General features: G+C 45.7%; 1 protein-coding gene across 1 annotated transcript in view; it reads right to left on the reverse strand.

Moving 5' to 3' along the window:
• Positions 1-21,156, reverse strand: part of NHP2 (NHP2 ribonucleoprotein) — a 32,668-nt gene extending 11,512 nt beyond the window's left edge. Inside the window, exon 1 of the mRNA XM_069651553.1 lies at positions 20,857-21,156. Within this exon, the coding sequence (XP_069507654.1) occupies positions 20,857-21,013 (157 nt within the window). The 5' untranslated portion in view covers positions 21,014-21,156. The remainder of the gene's footprint in view (positions 1-20,856) is intronic.
• Between the last annotated feature and the right edge of the window lie 214 nt (positions 21,157-21,370).

Consider the following 21,370-nt stretch of genomic DNA (forward strand, 5'->3'; position numbering starts at 1 on the left):
AAGAAAATTCGATCATTTGACCCGTCGACCTTTTGGTGTCGACCATTTGTCCTGTCGACCATTTAGATTCGACCAGTTGACCTACAACCCCCCTAAGCCTCTCCCATCATCCCTTCACTCGCCGGTTCCTGTGACATTTTAATTTTCCAAGCGCGTTTTGCAAAGTTTCAGCAGCAATCCTAAAGATCAAAAAGTCCTGCCATGAAACGTGCTCTACAGTCCACCGTAAACTCACCAATTCATCAGACACTTGGTCCTTTCACCAACCCCACTGCTACCCTAATGTGAACCCACCCACTTTCTCTCTCCCAAATCTCCCTTTGAACACTTTCTTTGGCTTGTCGCAGGATTCCCGCGGTACTGAGCACCAGAAAAAGGTGTGTGGGGGGAGAAAGGAGCAGGTTTTCACTTCTCGAAGACTCACTGTTCTAGTACAATATGGGAGAAGTACACTTTTTGCACTCGGGCATCGCCTTCTCCCTCAATGTTTTTTTAAAATTACTGGATGGTTTCATATACCCCACCCACATCCCAAAAAAACTAAAAAATAAATAATAAGTAGTGCCTGGGACCACGTTGCCCCCAACGTGTTGCTTATTTACTTTGAATGGGAGGTAGGCTGAAACATCTTTCCAGTTTTGAGGGGACTGGTAATTATTAAGTTTTGGGGAAGAATTAATCCAAATTCCGCCAGTGAGGCAAACGTCAGGATTGCATTGCGAAAATAAAAACGCACACACATACACCCCCCCCCCCACCAAGTGGCAGTTTGAGGCGCTAAAAGTATTCTTCCTCTTCACCACTAAAAAATGAAACCGTGCAGTTGCCACTTCAACTTAAAAAAGCAAGACAAAATGCCAACCATGGACGGCAGGGTACTACACCTCTTCCTATTGACAGCAACTGCCACACCTTCCGAGCTCCTAGATTGGCTGGGAGGAGCCACGTCCCTTCACAGGTGCCATATAAGGCAGGCCTAAACATTTGCACTACTCATTGGGTTAGTGGAAATTCACTCGTGACAAGTAAGAAATAGTGCGAGAGATTGTATGCCTGGCTTGAAGCTTGCAACATTTTTATCCCTGGTATAAGGGAACATTTGACTTTTTAGATCTGTCCAAGGGGAGCGGTGTTCGAGGTTAGAGAAAAATGTATGCACTTCATATTGGTGAAACATGTCATGTACAACATGGCATAGTTCTATTGCTACAATCATATTTCATTGGTCTGTCCCAAATCATTTGCTCTTAGAAACATTTTGCAACCATGTTTTTCAAACATGCGTACTGGTACGAAGGCTACCTACATAATATGCCCAAGGGGCCAAATGGAAAAATAATCTGTGCAAGGATGGTGAAATATCAAAGTGTGGCAATAGAGAAGGCAATTTAGGCATTCATATTAACACACAGTGGATCCTGTGACCACACCAAAACAGAAGTTGAAATAGATTTTCCTAATTTAGCCATTTCAGGCCGTTAGAGAGGAGGTTGACAAATACCCACGGGCACTACAGCAAAAACAAATCCCACCCCTCTGCAAGATCAAGAGACCTGCAGCAGCTTTTTGGACCTCCTGGGAGCAATCTCGGGCATTATTATGCCCCCAGACCATAAGAACGTTAGTTCTTAAGACCATTAAGAAACCGGCACTTAGCCCAAAAGCCTCCTCCGTGAAATGCCAGGTTGCATTTCTGAGATCGAGGATATTAGTCATACGGTCATGTTTTAGTTTAGGCAGCCCAGACTTATTAAGAATTCAGGAACCCTCTTAAAAAAAGTTTCTTCTGCAGGGGTTTTGGGGGTCGGGGTTGGAAAACTTCCGATTTGACCCATTCCCTCAGCCCAACGGAGGTTGTCCAAGCACTATGGTTTCGGAAGACTAAGAAAATGGTCACATGCCCTGCTGCTCCAATTCCATTTAATTACCAGCAAGCATCTTTCTGCACCCATCCGTGTCGACCTACCAAGGTAAATTCTTGGTCCCAATATATTCTACCACCATGTTGCTGTATGCAACATTCCGAACAACCCTTTAATCAGGGATATCCATGCACTCTCCGGCATGCCTTTTTTCACACACAAGAACACTACGTGGGGTCCACTTATTTTAGCGTGGGGTCCACTTATTTTAGCGTGGGAGGCTATTTGTTATTTGGATACCATTCAATGTGTGGCCTCAATTATTTCTTCTAGGGTAGCCCTCGTAACATGTGCAGGCTTCCGTCCTTCGGTGTGGTCTTCTGCCCAGGGACCGAAAAAAGCTACAAAGGCTGACAGCATCTGACCAGCAGAGCTGCACAGAAGGTAATGACTATAATCAGGTGCAAGATAGAGGACCACCCTTTTTTCGCAAATTTTTTAAAGACTGTCTATACTTACCTTTTTAAGTAAATCAGGGTTAAATAACTAAAACCCCAACCATGTATTCATAAATATGAAATTATGACCTCGTGAATGCAAGACCAATTTCTGGTTTCTCTCTCCTCCGGTAGATGGCATGACGGCTTCTCCAATCTCATCCATATCCTGATCTTACCAAGACAGGCCTGAAATCACGGTCCTGAAGAAGACAAATAATCATCGAAACCGGTCGACCATTTTTTTTAACTAAGGATATCCCAAGAAACCAGCTGGGATACCCCCCTCTAAAAAACTCAGCAAAGCATATTTGTGGCGGAAGGATCCTCCTAAAGTTCTGCTGGTTTATGGACTCCAAATGCCGGAATTGAAATGGAGTGGCAACATACTAAGGAAAACAGACCACAAAAACAATACTGGATAACAATCTAAAAACAAAAACAACCAGATCTAATCAATAGCAAAAAACCAACCAAGAGGAGACCAGAACAGCGTATCGGGTTTTATGAAATATTAATTAGAGTAATCCATGACTTGGGGACCACACACACTTCTTGTGAAGGTCAATAAAAGAATAAAGGTCTTATGACCGATGGAAATAGTTCCTCCCTGAAATGCGGCCCCAAGATCCTCTGAGATACTAACTCTGAGTCTTACCCTCAAATGGGCAGAAGACTACACCGAAGGACAGAATCCCGCACATGTTTTCAAGGGCTACCCTAGAAGAAATGATAATTGAGGCCACACACTGAATGGTATCCAAATAAAAAAATAGCCTCCACGCTAAAATAAGTGGTCCCCACAAAGTGTCCTTGTGTGTGAAACAAAAAACACTTTATAAACTACAAATCTCGCAGAGTGTGATTCGGCTCTCCTGCATGCCCCCACTATGCTCCTCTCCTGTTTCCACCCGATCCACCGCCCCCCCACCACCTCTATCTGCTCTATGACACTGGCCACTCAACCTTCACCTACCCCAACCTACCTCAAGGAGCACCTCTTCTCTTCCCTTCAACTCCCACAAAGAACTCACACTTGGGAAAAGGGAAAACCCAATCTGCTTCTAATAAAACATGTTTTCTTACTGAAGACTGACTCAACGCTATATTAATGGGTGGAGTCACAAAATTCCTCACGACACAGAGCTACACTTCTCGACCTTGCACATTGAATACTACATTTTCCTCACTTGCACTGCTTATTTTAGCAAGATAGTAGTGTTATCCCGATGAACAACAAAGCCATCCAACATTCCCCCATGCTCCCTTTGTCAACAAATCGCTGTGTAAGTTCTCCCACCAAAGTATCACCACCTTCTCAGATCTATTCACACTCAAGTCCAAGTTCATCAGTGTTTTGGAGGTGCCATATCTTGACAAAGGCCCACAAACTCCAGCTGTAGTTTACTGGTTCTCTGTTAACCCTGCACAGCCCACCGCAATCATTAACACACCCAAGCTCATCTTTCCCTCCTCGCTCAGTTCTTCTGCCTCCATAGGTGACACCCATCACCCTGACCAGCTTTCTGCATTTCCCTGTCTGTTCCTTCTCCACACCCCCAAAATCATTAAAATCGGAAATTCAAACTATGCTCCCTTACCTAGACCAAGCTTGCAGCTGAAATCCTACCCCTACTTCTATTCAACCGTATCCCTCTGGTATATTTCCAGCGAGTTTCAAGTTGCCAGCGCCATACACATTTTGAAGAGAATTTTTTTTTTTTTAAAAAAACACAAATAAAACAATACAGCCGGCTCTAACAATCCAGCTATCACATCTCTCTCCTGGATCACAATCTCAAAGGTCTCACAATATATAGTCTCAGCCACAGCGTAGACTACCTGATGGCCAACTGACCCACTTCAATCTGGGTTTCGGAACAGACACCACAAAGATATCACTTGCAACCCTAAACTATAGCTCACCACTGCCATCTATCATTCTCTCTGGTCTCTGCTGCATTTAACAGTTGACTGACCTACACTACGGTTGGTAGAGTGCTGTAAATGTCTGTGCTTGGTCCTCTTCACACTACACCTCTCTTCCCGTAGGCTCTCCAATCATCCACATGCTGATGAAACAATTCTTCCTTTTGTTCTCACATATCTGCCCATCTACTGTCACTGGATGGTGTTGCATTGAGGTGCAGTCCTAATCCAAACGAATTGTTCTACAGGCCTCCAATGCCATGCCCCTTATTACCTCTACTATATTCTTTCACCTACCATCTCCTTAACCCACTCTGAAGGCTTCAACGTGTAATACTTCCATTACCTCTACCACCACCACTGGGCTTCACCTCTTCCAACCATCACATTCTACCGCACCACTTACCACCACCCTGATCTTGTGCAGGCTGTATTGCTACAAGTCTGCTCAATGGAATACAAACCTCTACTCCTTTCATCGACTCACCAAGAAATCGAACATTGCTGCCCATCTTCTTCCATAACCTCCCACCATCCTCACCCACATCGGTGCACTGCCCACACACAGGATGACTACCCAATCAACAAAGGCTAGCCCCATTTAAATACCTTCTCATGTATACAACACCCCAATGCAAATCTGGCTACATCCTAATGACAGTTTTGCTGCCAGTGCTTTTGTGTAAGGAGTATTTTTACAAAAGGGGGGGCTAGGGATTAAATAGAGAAGGGGCGGGGGTGGTCCCCAACTATAAAAAGAACCTTCATCAAATCAAAAAAGTTTGTTAAAAAACCTGGCGGGAAAAGAACATAGAAACATCCCGATACTCACCCAACGTGTTGTCCACACACATTATTGTAAATCACGGACATCACTATAGTGACTGGTTTTGATTGCATTTAATAACCACCTTCTCCCATAGGGTGGCTCAGCGCTAGAGAGGGTCACCATCCCCCACCACCAAACGATCCTCCCAACCATTACCGAACTACATCTTCACCATTTACAGATATGCATTTAATGTTCGTCTTGCACTGTCCCCATTTACTGCCAGCCATTAATATGCCCTTTGTACATTTCTCAGTGAAGCCCTAAAAGAAATGTTTGGTCCAAGGCTGTACTAGGGGCAATGTTCCCCTCTAAGCCGTGCACATGCCCAGCTTCATTCTGGGTGCTGCTCAGGAGAGTTTTAGTAGCTCGCACACAGACCCTTCCCAACTTCTCAAGAATGAATAAGGCACAATCCACAGCAGTAGCCATTTGTTTTCTCTCTTAATAAAGCTAAATTATATTAACTAACTAGTCTTGATATTCTGGTCTGGCCTATTTACATTACCCTATTATGCAAGGGTGACCATAAAATCCTAAACACTCTGAAAACAGAATACAATCTCTAGAGTTTGAAAGCGTGCCCCCATGAACAGAAGATCCAAGTAAGCTATACCTGCACACATTAACCAAATAAACTCCCCTCCCCACCCATGACTCCTATACTGGACTACCTCGCTTACGCATTGTGATTTTAACTTATGCACCAGACCACATTTAGATATTACCAGACACCCTTGACTGTGCCTACCTTGGCTCTGCCAAGGTTTACCAGACTTGTACCTACATATGCTTGTTTTATGTTTGCTTTAATATGAATTACATTCAAGCAACAGAATTTCTGTTACTCATGGTGCCTAAGAAAAAGCTTCTCCAACACTATGCAACCCAACTGTCAGCTCAAATATCGGATACTGACTAAATGAGCACACTACTTGGAAGGGGAACCTCATCCCATGCTTCCTATTCTCTGTACATAAGTCACACAAGCAGTACCCTTGACACAAAGCATTATAAAATTAAATTTTCATTTGCCCATTAAGGATTTTGAGTAGGTAAATATCATGTATTAGCATTGCTAACATTACCCTATAAGTGTAGAGCAACACTGCAATATAATTTGCTTAGTCTGCAACTGATAATGGGTATGGACTATGCCTGCCATTATTCGTATATGGCAAGAGGGCAATGGATATTCAGACAGCTACAATACTCTTCACACTATCTGCATCCTTTCAAGGTTTTCAGAGTCCCATTGGGCATAGACGTTTAATTTATATGATCTCTCTGCTACACATGGATTCACTGAGCACTTGTATAATCATTGCCAAAAATATTAGGGTGGGGTATGTTGCAAAGTCTTAAATGCACTGCAAAATAATTGCGTACATGCAGATTCATTGGAAATTTTTAAACTTCCATTAGTATCATGTGGAGGCTTAAAATATGGTCTGCTTGCAGTGTATTGTGGTATGCATATCTACCAGTTATTGTTCTACTGCTACAATCCCTCACTTTTTACAGCACTGTGTCAACTAGTATTGGAGGCTGCTGGTCACCGATTCCAAGATACCAGTGGACCTTTGTGGGTAGTGTGAGAAACTCATGGTGACAAGTAAGGGAGACAACTCACAATTCAAGGGTGTAAACAATGAAAAAAGAAAATGGTGTACAGGTTGGAAAAAGGCCCAATCTAAACCTATATCTAAGATGGAGACGGGTGTCGACCATCAAAGGTCGAATTAAGCAGTCCTAGTGTCGTTGTGTCAAAATAAAAGGGCCTTCACCAAGAAACCTATTGCCAAACCTTACAACTATTACAGAAAAAGGTGTGGGGGTAGTTCTCAAGAAAAGAAGGTAGTGTTCTCAAATAATAAGTCAGGATGCAGTGTTTTGGGTCTCACTTCCCCACGTTTTAGCACAGGGTAGGATGGGAGCTGGTGGAGCACAGTACATACAGCCTCTGGCTTCTCGAGCACGAGACAACAGTTCCAAGGCAGACTGTCTCAGGACCATCGACGTTCGGATGTTATTTCCTTGGAGAGTCTCTTGCCTTCAGGCCCAATGTACTAGCAAAACAAAGGTTCCTTTAACAAATGAGTTTGTTTCCAAAATATTCACTGGGTGACTGGTTGACTGGGTCCCCCTCTTCTGGCCCGACCCCTTTTCAGTCATATTTCTTGCATCTCTTATTCCTTTCTCTTTAAAGTTTGGGTGATAGCTTAACTCCTCGGATCTCCCTCGTTCAAGCTCAGGTCTCTCTAGACTGCCAGCTCTTGAGTGACAGCTTCACCCCTGGATTTCCCTTGTCCAGGCTCTGACTCTTCTTAGTCTCTTAATGTCAGGGTGATGGTGGCTCACCCTTTGGTTCCCCCTCTTCTGGGCTGACCCCTTATCACTCAGTTCATAGGTTTTGTGATTCACTCCCCTTGCTTTCACGCCAATTCACAAATCAAAGTCTTTCGAATGTACAGGGCTTTAGCTCAAATCTCACGTATGACAACTTTGCATTTCTTTGGCGGCCTTCTGGTTTCTGTAGCTGCTCAATATGGGGCTCGACCAGAGGCTCTCAAGTTAGCACCCATGTGGTGCTGCTTTCCCTCTGCAACCCGTCTCCCCTTTTTACTTTCAACAGTTTCTTTAAAGTTTGTTAGCCTTTGTTCAAAACTTGCCACTTTACGAGTCTCACTCAACACAGCCCAGCGCATATCAATTCTTGCCTCGACTCACCGGCTGTGATGAGCTGTCTGGGGAGTCTCCTCTGCTCCGCCTTATCAAAGGCTGAGCCGGTGTACCATTGACAACTGCAGCAGGACACTTGCTCTATTGGATGTGGTTTCAGGTTCCTCTCCATGAAGGTTCCGCGGGCATGGGGCGAAAAGGGCAAGGTCACTTCTCATATTGCCACACTCTCCTCCCACCGCCTTTTTCCTTCTCTTGAACTGCCACCTTCTATTACCCATCGCCTCATGCTGCTGCTTGTATCTGTCTTGCTTGTACTGTGCTTGTCGGCTCCACCTTTTATCCCTGTGGGGACATGAAAGGATAGGGGTCAATTGCCTGACTCCTGCGTCAGGCTATGTCAAGTAAAGGGCTCTAGGATTGTGCCGGGGGAAAAAGGTGGTGGTAGAGTCTAAGCATTCCACCGGGCCAGAAGGGAAGGTGGTGTTACATAGAACAAAAACCCTTGTTAGGGTTTTCGGAAGGGTAAATTACTCTCGACTCGAACGTCAGAACAACAGAGGAATGGGGTTGGTGAAACACGCGGGAACAACTGGGATTGTGTTTTGTCAGGATAAACTGGGTGTTTGAAAAGGAATAATCGGGAGGATGTGGAGAAGAATGATTGAGAGTAGTCGGATGGAAAGTAGAAGAAAAGCCAGGCTTCGTGGAGAGGTCGTTTTACAGTTTAACAGGGTTCGTACTTCTAGATGATTTACCAGATGAAGGGAGGTTGGCGGATTTGGTTAGGGAGATTTTATGGGAGACAGGTGGCCAATTATGATACAGCCCATAGAGATCTCAGGGATTTCACCTTGCTGGTCAGTTTTCCCCTTTACCATACCGCATCTCACTTTGGGCATCACCCTTAGCATAACCCTGGGTTCCTCTACCCAGGTGATCCTAACCCTACCACACTGGTCACCCCCAGGAACTGGATCAAACAGCGATGGTCGTGCCCGGGCGACCTGAATAAGGGAATTCCAGGGTCTTACTGGGAGAATACCCTCGGGTTTCTTACAGTAGAAGCAGGGAGAATGGTCCTATATGCTCATCGTTTCCACATTTTCATGTTTTTAAAGGAGTAAACATGGGTGGTGCCTATGTCTCTTGGCTATACAGCTGATTTTGAGTAACTTGTCAAAGGTCTGTTCGCAGGACAATGTAATGTGGGTAGTAAGCAGAGGCCCAAGAATGATGATTTGTGATTCCGATGCAATATCATGAGAGACATGTTTTACTGGCCCTTGCATTACTTCATGAAAGTGGCACATGCCGCATTCCTTTTAGTTGCCATTATTCCATCTGCAAATATTTGATCCCATCTGAATTTTTTTGCCCAGCATCAGTAATGAGTGATATTTGATTTTAGTAAAAACAGTGTTTTTTTTCTAGTGGTATCAAACACTTTCTGCATGGTCTCTGAGCGTTGTAGACAAATGAATAACTACAACTAAAACCGTTGAAACTGAGCATACAAAATATGTTTGTACTTTTGCTAGGTACTGTGGCACACCTTGAAGTCTTGGACTGGTTGACTAGCACTCTCCATAACCACGTATAAAATTTGTTTTTTTCCCCCATGTATCTTTGGGGAAAAGTGCTGTGAGCTGCACCTTTTACACTCATTTGCAAGTAAATCAGTGGTTGGGGTGGCGGGGGGTGATTCCCCTCAACTCTCGTCAGAGATGACAGTTCACTGAATACGCATGCTCACAAAGTGGCTTAGCTCGTTGGTCAGTTGCGCACATGGAAAATGTGTGCACGAAAGCCAAACCTTTCCGCACTTAAAATAATTTGCGGGAACATGATGGCACCTACTATATGGAATACGTTTAGACTTTTTGGAATTTCAGAAAAATCCGAATTAAATGTATTCCATAGATCCTCCATCAAACACTAGTCCATTCAAGTTCTTATGAGGAAATGGGACAAGGACAGGTCACTTCTATTCCCATATTGTACATTTTCTGGCAAAAATGTATTGTTTAATTCAGTTAAATAATGGCAGGGTAATGTCTGTGAATTAGAATTCCTAATTTCTATCAATTTAAGTATCCTAATCAGCGACATGTATGCACACTTTGTAATTGGAACATTAGTTCCCCGCAATTTAAACAAAGCAAAATGTTTAGGTCTTTCTCCTGCATGCAGCTTTGAAAACGAATATACAGATACACCTCCCTCTTTCCCTCCTCCCTTTTTCCCTCATGTACCTTCTGCTTCCTCCCTTGAAGACTACGATTTATTTGGGTAGTGCATGTCTTTGCGTCCACTGCAAAATTAATTCAGGCTCATATATATTATATATGCATACAGAGCCCATCAAGTCCGTATTGGATTCTTTGCATGTTTGTCATGAATTCAGGACAAACATAATCTAGCATTTCGTTTTGCTTCAAAGAATTAGTAATAATCATGCACTCATGCAACAAAAGATACATTTTTGTTTACACTGGAAAACAGTTGTTTCCCTCAATCAAATCAGACAATGGGTAAACACTAAAACACAGATTTTGAAAACCACCAAAATAATTGGAAGAAAAAAAAAACGCTGAAAAGAGGAATCCCTAACCAGGTTGCAATGTGTGCACTCTCTACTAAATATTGGCTAGTGATAACGGCCTATTGGCGAGTATGAAATAGTGTGCTATCCATATGTAGCTTTCAACTTCAAATATTTCCCCCTACTCCAACTATGGTTATTTATAATTTAAAAAAAGAATGATTCTCCTTTTCTCCACAACCATCATTTCATATCCGTCATTAACGATCTTACTAATCTGTCTTCAGATGTTTTACTATGCCAGAATAGAAACACGGAATGAATGTATTAATTTGATCAACATTAATCATGGTGCAACGTCAACTAAACAAATACCACATGTAGAGACATCCGCCACAATGACTGGTTACCCTCCTGAGACAAAAATAAACAAACATTTATTTTTGGGCACTAGGAATGGTAAATATGGCGCAATATTATGATTACCTGGGTGTCACATTTGCATCAAATTTTAAAAGGTGATCAAACATTTTTTTGTAATGAGGAGCCAGAATGAGCGCCTCTAGTTGGCATTGCCCGCTTTGAGAAAGGATATAAAAGTCAACCATTGCGCTCTTACTGCACATTTATCAAATGAAAGCCAAAGCAGCGGCCAGATACAGTTGTGGAATCTGCCGAAAACGCTCCATTATGCACCCTGGAAAATACCTTTCTGAAAAAGATGTTGGGTCTTCCTCACTCAGGACCCAATTAAGCCACCCATATGGAGTTCTATATGCCCTTTTATAGTCAATTTCTTGGAACCTTTCCCTTGGCTAAGGGGTTGGGACCACGAGAAAATGGGTTTTAACAAATTTATATTGAATAAAATCCTAAATTCTGATCATGAGTATGAAAATATCGTGGTTTGTGCATACTACAACTTCTCTAAGCAATAGCCATGCAGATATGTACTTTGGGGATCCATCTGCTATTAATACACAAGGAATCCAAATTATTAAAAGGAAAATATGATTGAAGTATGATCTGTAGGAAGGAAAAATAACTAAGTTAAATGTCTAATAGTATACTTTATGTCTGGTCAAATTCCCTGCTACGTTCTATGGCCCAAACATAAACGCACCCTTCATAATACATTCAGGGGTCAAACGTAATATAAAATGCAATGTTTGCATCAATCAATCTTTATTTCATGCATCAAAAATATATGCCACAGATTTTTCTTATCACGTGCGTGTGATTTCATGTACTCTGGTTAAGAGGAATGACTGCTAAATTCACCAATGAGAGTAACAGTAACTGTCCAGTTTGTACCGCGGAAAAAGATTTTCTGCTTTTGTGTTTTTTTGCCCATTATATAGGGAACCTCAAACGCTTTTTTTTGCCATTTCTCAGACCCATGCATTTTAAACAACGTTTACCTGCTCAAGTCTGACACTATTAATTTCTTGTTGTCTCTTACAAGCAGCAATGAAAATCAGAAACAGTTTGTGGAGTTAGCTACCTTAATTTTGAGAAGGAATAATTGTGGCTATGCATTATTTATGCAGTTTTTAATATAAATATTACATGCTCACACTATTTTTTTAAATTGATGTGAAGGTTTTATGAAACATGTTTTCCAAAGTAAACTGGGTCGACAAACAAAAACAAACACGGTCGTACAGAATAAATTTAAAGTTGCATTGTCCTTTGCTGGCTCCGTCTCCTCAACATTCTTAAGCTTGAATACACTCTTCAACAGCTAAACTGATCCAGATGGTCTCTTGCAACCAGATGTACACACAGCTCTAGGGAACTCGTAACTCAAACTGTATTGGAGGTATACCTTACCCAGGGTCCTGGGAGCCATCATATATAGCGCAATGCCAACCAACAACCCTCTTTGATACTCTTACATGAGCAAATAGACCCCACGGCAACGCAGACACATAATCCAAGGCTCAAATCGAGGAACATGCCAGTGGATGGTGTCTGCCCAATTGTTTCAGGAGGCAGACGCCGACCCCTTGTGTGTTGTCAGTGAATCAAATTTTGCATATACAAAAATGCTACTTCCACTTGATAACAGCGCTGTGTCCGGTATTGAAACCCCGACCGGGGATGTGTGCATGAAAACAAACCACGAAACCACAAAAATCTCTGAGGAGAGCCTTGTGAAACACTCAAGTTGACTTTCTGCTGTACAGGACACGTTTTAAGATAGAAAACGTGCACACCATTTTATATTTAGCAAGCAATGTTTTAAGAAACCATTTTCTCTTGGGAAATGCTTCTTTAAGTTTGGAAAAACATCTCAAATAAAATATGCAAATAAGCCGAAACGATTGTCATTAAAATAAGAGCTACAACATAAGCGCTTCAAATATTTGATTCGAATGAGGGCCTGTTATGCTTTTCCAATGGAGATGACATTTCATGAGGGATAAGCAGTTAGGTTATCGAATCCCTCACTTTCCATGCCCACTAGCCATGCCAATAATGTCTCCAAGGAAGCTCTCCGACAATCCAAAACTAGCAGACATCTTTGAATGGGAAAAATACCATGCATCTTCCACATAAAGTTACACATTGTTTAAAATACCTAAAGTAATTGCATTTTGGGAGCTTGTTTTGTTAATGAGGGCTAGTTTATTGTTAAATATTAAATTCCCCATTATTACAAGTATAGTGCTCTTGAACCCATCTTCCAGTGATAATGCACTACAGTTACACTGTTTCATTTTGGCCTGCCTCCGTTTTTATAGCACTTGAGCCACTTAAACTTAATGACTTAAACTGACGGATGAACACCTCCTTTGACACCGATGCAGGGATACTTCCGGTCACCCGAGATACACAGGACTGTTTAGGTGTAGAGCCGTACCATAAGATACAAAATAAAGAATGGTCTAGATTGCCATAGAAATCTAAGAAATTTAAGTATCGACATTTTAGGTCATCTTACCCGTTTGTAGTTTTGAAAAAAAATAAGTATATTCAAGACTTTATTGAAAAGAACAGCCGAGTCTATGGAAGTACCCATCCTTGCCAAAATACAACTTATTTTCATGGCGTAGAAAGCGTTCCTAATGCCCAAAACAAACTGACCACCACAGGATCTGCATGTACAAAGTCGCTTTGCTGATTCTCACTATTGCAATAAACGCGAAGTGGTGGCGGCGAGGAGTCTCTGCAAGCGATGCACTTGTACATTAGGATTCTTTTAACTTGAATCGCTTCTAGGAAGGAAACCAATCTGACGTGTGTGTTGAAATCATCAGAACCTCGCACGTGATGCTGCTGGAACGGAATCGCTGCAGAGCCGATCACACTCACAGAGGAGTCTCTGCAAAACGTGGAGCAAGGGGCTCCCCTGATGATATACCAAGTATACATCTGTTTAATTATTTGTGTGGCATTGTTATCATTGCTGAGGTCTGGTAAAGCAATTTATGTGTAAAAGGAAGCCCTGTGAGTTTTCGAAACCCTGTGAGTTTTCGAAGTGAAACAAGTATACAAACAGAATGCATGACAACCTTCAGTTTGCTCGCGATTTTCTGAGTGCTACTTTTCTAGCGCTGTGCACAAATTGCCCCGTCTTTGGGCACTTGTGGGAATTTATTTTGGTGGAATTTGTGCCGATGGGAGATGCAGCTCAAGATGCCGGGTTAAACAGTCCTTCAGAGTACTGCAAGCTTTCCACACTGCTGCCTGCACCCGCGAGAGAGAGTTGTACTGAGGCATCGATTATGCCACCACCTCTCTACTGCCAAATTCTCCCCTTAAGCCACAGCATGGATCACCTCCTTCCTACAAGACAGAACCATGTAAGTATTCTCTGACCAAGCATCCGCCTCACCAAATATACTCTACGGTGTGCCCCAAGGCTCCTGCCTCTCACCCACCCTCCACAACATTTTCCCACGACCCCTTTTCCTCATCCTCGACGCCATGGGCATTTCATAAACTAACTACGCCGACAACACACAGATTCTCCTCACCCTCACTGGCGACTATGACACTGACTCCATGACCCTCAACAACCTCTACAACACCATCCAAGCCTGGATGGCAGACAATGCTCTGATTACTTACCGGTAATCTTCATTACTCCTAGTCCTACTCTTCCTCGTCACAGTACTTACTTCATGAGGCACCCGCCTCCGACACAGGACCTTCTTCTATTTCTTTAAATCCCTATAACTCCTCCCCCACATCCATGTCACTCAGTTTCATATTACCAAGCCGGAGCATGGGACCTTCCCCGCAGGGAGGGTGAGGAGGGTCGTCAGTACTGTGACGAGGAAGAGTAGGACTAGGAGTAATGAAGATTACCGGTAAGTAATCAGAGAATTACCTCCACGTCCACTCTTCCTCGTCCCAGTACTTACTTCATGAGGTATACCAAAGCATCAACGGGGAAAAGGTCCCAATGAGACAGAGCCAAAAACAGTGCAGCAAAACACACCCACAATAACTCTTAAATCACATCCCCACAGACAAAAACTCCAACCACGAAGGAACCAAACCCCGAGTGGGAGAAACTCAACCCATAGCGGTTGATGAAAATGCCTAGACCAGCCAAGGCGGCAGCCATACAAATCTCTTGCAGAGAAAAACCCTCCTTACAACGGGCCAGGAAGCCGCGAAACCCCTGGTAGACCGCCCCTGATTGTGCGCAGGCACAGGCAGGCCAGAAGCCACATAGGCCCTAGAGATCACAACCCGGAACCACCGGAAAATGGAAACCACAGATGCGTTATGCCCAGCCCCAGCCAGACCACAAGCAATCAGAAGACTATCAGATTGGTGGAAAAGGCAAACCAAGCCAAATACTCCAACGCGTCCCGCCGGACATCAATGTTAAGCCAAGCCACCTCCTCAGGCGTTCTTGGATCATGAAAGAAGTCAGGGAGAACCAGACCCTGAGAGGTGTGAAACCCGAGAGACAACTGAAGGGAGAAACTTTCGGACCACACCCCGGCACCACCGAGTCTGGCAGCACCCTCAGGAAAGGAGCGTGACATAAGAGAGCCCCAATCTCCCCAAGCCTACGGGCAGAAGTGAGGGCAATAAGAAAAGCAGATTTCAGTGTAAGATGTTTGATATCAATCTCGGAAATGGGCTCAAAAGGAGGCCCATGAAGGAACTGTAATACAAGAGGGAGATCCCAAAAGGAAAGCCCTTTATCAGCACAAGGAAGGGAAGAAGAAAAACCCTGGATCAACTTCCCCACCAACACCTCCCCATCCAAGTGACCGTCAGAGTCCCCCAAAAGGAATTTCATGGAGGCCCGCTGAGAGCGAAGCCTGGAAAAACTGCCAGGCCCCTGTCAAAACCCCTCCTGGAGGAACCGAAGGATAGCAGAGGCCAGAACGCAGGGGAGGGATCCCAGACTGCCCATACCAGTCTCGGAAATGGCCCCAATGTCTGCCTAACACCTTCAGAGTGGAGGGTCTAAGAGCATCCATTTGGACTCAACTACAGGATCCGAGAACCCCTGAGATATCAACCTAGACTGAGCAATAGCCACACCGCCCATTGCATCCGGTGGAATTCTAACCGCAGATCCCCTTGAAGGGGACACGGCCACCTCGGAACCAGCCAAGGTTCCTAGGAACGAAGCTCCAACAGAGAGGGGAGCCAACTCCGGCGGCACCAGAACAGAGCTAACAACAACACAGTCACCCTGGACACTCAGATGCGCCAAACCACCCGGGGCAGAAGGGGAATAGGCGGAAAGGCATAAAGGAAAACCCCAAGGCCACTGTACAGAGAGGGCGTCCATCCCCCAATCCCCTCAACCTGAAACCGAGAGCAGAAGAGGGGAACTTCTGCTGAGGCCGGGGATGCAAACAGGTCTAGAACCAAGGACCCTAATCTGACACAGGTCAACGCAAAGACCTGGGCCAACAGGACCAGTTCTGCAGAGGAGTGAAAACCGGCGTCTGAGAAGATCCGCTTGAACATTGTCCACCCTTCTGATACGCGAGGCCAGCAGATACACCCGATGAGATTCCTATCAGCGCTGCCAGAGCATTCAAGGAACAGCCGGAACCCCTTTTGCAGTTCACATATGCCAAGGCCGTCGTATTGTCCGATCGGACCAAAAACCGCCGACCGTCCAGCAACTCCTCGAAGTACACCAGAGCTTGCACAATGGCACAACTCTTGCCAATTGGATGATCACGGGCTCTCCCCAGATCTCACAACCCTTGAGCTGAGAGGACCCCCAATGTATACCCTTTCTGCTGGTGTTGGTAGTAGGAGAGGTCACAGGAGGAAGGACCATGCACACCTCAGCCTGTAGACCTGAAACCCCCCGCCACCATAGCAGGGACACTCGCAGCGCTGGGGACACTGAAAACAAAACTACGAAAGCCGAGATGTCGGGAGCCAGTGTGAGAGAGTATAAGACACCAGGAGACGTAACCGAAGATAGGCTCAAGGAACTGGAAAACATGCAAGACGCCATGTGCCCCGTAACTTCAGCAACAGGTGAGTCGAGACATACTGCCTTCTGAGAACCCAGCCCAGAACAGCCAGCAAGCGCCCCCCCTGCACAACATCCAGAGTACGCTCTCCCCAGACGTCCGGACAAGCAGTGCAGGGTCTTGAGACCCATAAGCAGGTGACACATCCTAGAAGGCATAGGGACCAGGAACACCCGCAAGTAGAAAACTTGACCCTGAACAGGGAGAGGAACGGGCAAGACGGTAACCCACAACAACCGTTTGGAGAGAACGGATCCCATGGCCAACTACTTGGACCGTGAGCTGGGTACCAAAGTCCTAACCATGCAAACCTGGACAGGAGGAGACAGGAACGGCAACTGATACCCCCTCCAGAAGGAGCCCATTACCCAGGAAGCCGAACCCCACCGGTCCCATACACCTCCGAGAAGATAGAGACGAGGAGCCAGGGAAAACCGCCAGTCACTGCACTTGCACCAGAGGGAAATCACAGGACGTTGAAACAGGCCTGCGCCACAATATAACAGCATGCTTGTCAGCCCACAAAAAGATTTGACCTATCAAAAGGAAGATACTGGACAGCCCAGAAGTCCAGCAGACTATGGCCCCCTCAGCCGACAGAGGAGCCACCAGGCTGGCGTCAAAAGGGCAGAGTACTGTCACAAAGCGGGGCAAAGCAATCCATCCCGGATAGCCAACATCAAAGGCAACCCCCTACCTGACGTATGCCTATACTGGAAAACCCACTGAAGTGACATCCCCCTCCACCGGCACCAGGGGCTCTGAGAACCCCTCTAAGCACAGACATGTGCCACCATGTGCCCTATCACTTCCCACAAGTCTGAGAGGAGGCGTGAAAGCAACACATCAGCACCAGAGGACCTAGGGCCTAAAAGAAGAGACACTGGGAACCCCCTGCATGGCCGTTACTTCCATGATCATTTTCCATAATCCCATGCCGGACAAGGGAAAAGCAAATCAACTCCTTTGACTTTCCCTTGCGCAGTTTAGAGGAAGAGGACAGGACAAGGAGTCTGCGTCCATAGCTAGCACAGACCCAAACACACCACATGACTGAGAGGTGGCTTGAGCCCTGTATCCAGTAGCTGGTAGCCCCGTGCTCTAAATCGTTCCAATGCATCGGTCTAGGAAGGATGAAGGACCGAGTCAGCACCGCTGAGACTCGAACCCGAAGTGTAGACTATGCCAGGCCGGTACCCTTCCGGCCGCTTGCAGATGTGTCCAAAATCTGCGCCGTATTCACAGGCAGCACGCAAGGAATGCAGCCAACATCCGGTGCATACTGGGCTGTGTGTGTCTGAGGAGCTGGTGGTATGTGACATGCCTGCGTCAGAACAGAGCCCCCGCACTCCCAAAGACTCTCTGCCACTGTCACCCCACGACAAGAAGCAGAGAGGCCTCACAACAAAAGGGAAGGCTTAGCCCATACTGCCAAGTGCTTGCCATCATTTCCAATAAAGATGTGCACACAAAGCACGAGGAAAACGGCATGTTGAAGGAGTCAAAATGGCCATACCAGCAAGAGAGGGGAAAACATCAAGCACAGTCCTCCCCTCTCCTTACCTTCCCCCAGATAATGCAGCTAACATCAGGTGCATCCTGTGCTGTGTGCGTCTGAGGAGCGGGTGGTATGTGACATGCCTGCGACAGAACAGAGCCCCCGCACTCCCAAAGACTCTCTGCCACTGTCACCCCACGACAAGAAGCAGAGAGGCCTCACAACAAAAGGGAAGGCTAGCCCATACTGCCAAGTCGAATCAAGATGGTCAAAACAGGAGGAGAGGGGAAAAACATCAAGCCCAGTCCTCCCCTCTCCTTACCTTCCCCCAGGCCGTGCAGGACCCGGGACACAATGCTCATGCTGCGGTCCGGAGCCCAGCAAAGAACCGAGCGAGGCAATCCAGCTCAACTGTGACCCCAAGCCCCGCAGGGGGCCCAGGAGCAGTGCTGCACCCGAGGGAGCCGAGGGCCCCGCCACACAGCCCCCCCCCCAGGGGGCCAGCAATCGGTGCTCCCTGGTGCCCCGCACCGGGAAGAAAAAGTCCAACCTGCCGGAGGCAGGAAAAATTTAAACTGAGTGACATGGATGTGGGGGAGGAGTTATAGGGATTTAAAGAAATAGAAGAAGGTCCTGTGTCGGAGGCGGGTGCCTCATGAAGTAAGTACTGGGACGAGGAAGAGTGGACGTGGAGGTAATGGACTATGCCTCAACTTCGACAAGACTGAACTCCTCCTGGTAGGCTCACCGACACGCTGAAAAACCTACATTCAGCCATTTCACCATAGATTCCATCAAAATACCTGGCTCAGAATCAGTCAAAACCCTTGGAGTCTACTTGGATTCCAACTTATCCATGGATAGACAAGTCAACGCTATAGCCTCTGCGGCTGCATATCATGCCAAACTAATCAACGCAGTCAGGCCCTTTCTCTCCAAAGAAAACTGCACAAACATAGCCAGAGCAATCACTGGATCTAGGCTTGACTACTGTAATGTACTCTTCCTAGGCACCTCCAACAAAAACCTAGAGAGGTTACGAATCATACAGAACAGTGCTCTCCGGGCAGCCCAAGGCATTGCCAAAAGGGAACACATCAGAGGCCAGAAAACTAGCCCACTGGCTCCCAATAAAACAAAGGATCATCTTCAAAACTGACACTGACCCACAAGTGCATTCACCTTACTGCCCCCGACTACCTTTCTCAAAGGATCCACCCCGTCTCCTCTACTAGGCCAACCAGATCACCATATACAAACATGCTGTCGGTGCGATTAGTAAAAAAAAAAAAGCTAAAGCGGGTGGATCCAGCCTCCCATATCTCGCACTCACCCACTGGAACGCCGTACCTCCCACAATGCAAGGTGAGGCCTCCTTGAGTGCCTTCCGCAAAACCATGAAAACCATCTTATTCACATAAGTTGCACTGCACCAGTGGTATCCAGATCATATGCATATGTTCCTACTGCATAAACTGTATTGTAATGAATAACTGTACCAACCAAAATATCAGTTTTATGCCTTGATAATGTACCACTGAATGCCACTATTCCTATAACCAAGCTCTTGCAAGTAACAGCGCCTCAATGCCCATGGGCTGCTAGCGCGCTATATACATTTAAATAAATAAAATAAGGTGAACCATGTGGGTGTGGCAAACCACAGCCTTACTGAGTAAATTCAGGTTGGCAGAATGTCCAAAGACAGGTTCCTTCCTCGCAGGCCATAATCACCCTCATGATCCAAGAGAAAAAAAATACAACAATGCAAGTCTTTGCGTGCTTCTTCCAAAGGAAGGGTCGAACAGTGGACTGCCCACATTCATCGTGAATGCCATTTCAATGTAATGTGTTTTGAATTAAGAGTATAGATAGGGAGGAATGGCATAGGAGAGGGGGGCGGGGGGGACAGCCTATAGGTGGTGGTAGGTTGTTTGCCGAACCCATTGACTGCCCATGGCCATACTAATCCACATTGCCATTCCCATCCAGTTACTGCCCCTCCCTGCCCAAAACACCTCCTCATGTGAGCTCTTTGATCTCACTTACCATCAAAGTGTGCACTGGAAGTGACTGCCAGTATTTTTTCAAAAGCAGTCTTCTGAGAGTACCTTAACTGGAGTTGGAAACCCACAACTGGTGTAATAAACATTTCTTACCAGGTTTGCCTTGAGACACGATTTATAAATGTTTTCCGCGTCCTTCACTGAAGTACTGTTAAAAACAAGCATTGGCAAAACCAACAACTTTGGCTTGTGTATAAGTATTAGGCATTTGCCAGGCAGTGCTATTAGATGACCTGGTACTCGCACCATTTTGCACCAGCAACCATGCCTACACAAAAGCCAAAACAGTTGGCATGGCCAATGCAGTTTTTTTTAAAAAAAAAATGTAGGGCTCGAGCGCTGGGGTAATCTATGCCCCGGCTCGCACCCTTGCACAGCCCTCTGTGGGACAATGTGCCATTTCCAACCTGCCCGGCCCTTTTGCCATGCCCATTTCACAGACTGGCCGTCCCTTCAAGGTCCCCCCACTCACCCTTCTTGACGAGTTTGTAGACTCGCTTGCACAGTTTCCGTGGGGCCAGGGGGCTCGCTATAGGGTTAAGGTAGGCAACTAGTTCTTGATAGCTCCGTGGCTGCGGCGAGGCGCTGGTCTCCAGGGAGGTGCAGGGCTCCGTCTTCACCTTCACCATGGCAGGGGTCGGGTAAAGCGCGGAGAAGGGCTGAATTAACCACGCCGGGCGTCTAACTCTCCTAATCCGACACACGAGGAGCTGGGCTCAAAAAACGACGGAAGAAAAAGACCAACGCTAGTCAGAGTAGCAGCACTTCCGGTAGAGCGCATGGGTTAAACGGATAAAACAAGGCCGATGTTGTTTGAAGAGAGGAAGAAAGCAAGCCCAGCCCACACAACGACGACATTGGTTTCAAAAGCACAGTAAAAGTAATACAAGTACTATTAACATGCATGCATAGTCGAATCATGAAGGTCAGTAGAGGTATATGGGATCATTGTATTGCTGCAGTGGAGTAACTTTGCTGAAAATGTT

Source organism: Ambystoma mexicanum, chromosome 3p (genome assembly GCF_040938575.1).
Source record: "Ambystoma mexicanum isolate Mex_15411 chromosome 3p, UKY_AmexF1_1, whole genome shotgun sequence".
Taxonomy (NCBI): Eukaryota; Metazoa; Chordata; class Amphibia; order Caudata; family Ambystomatidae; genus Ambystoma; species Ambystoma mexicanum.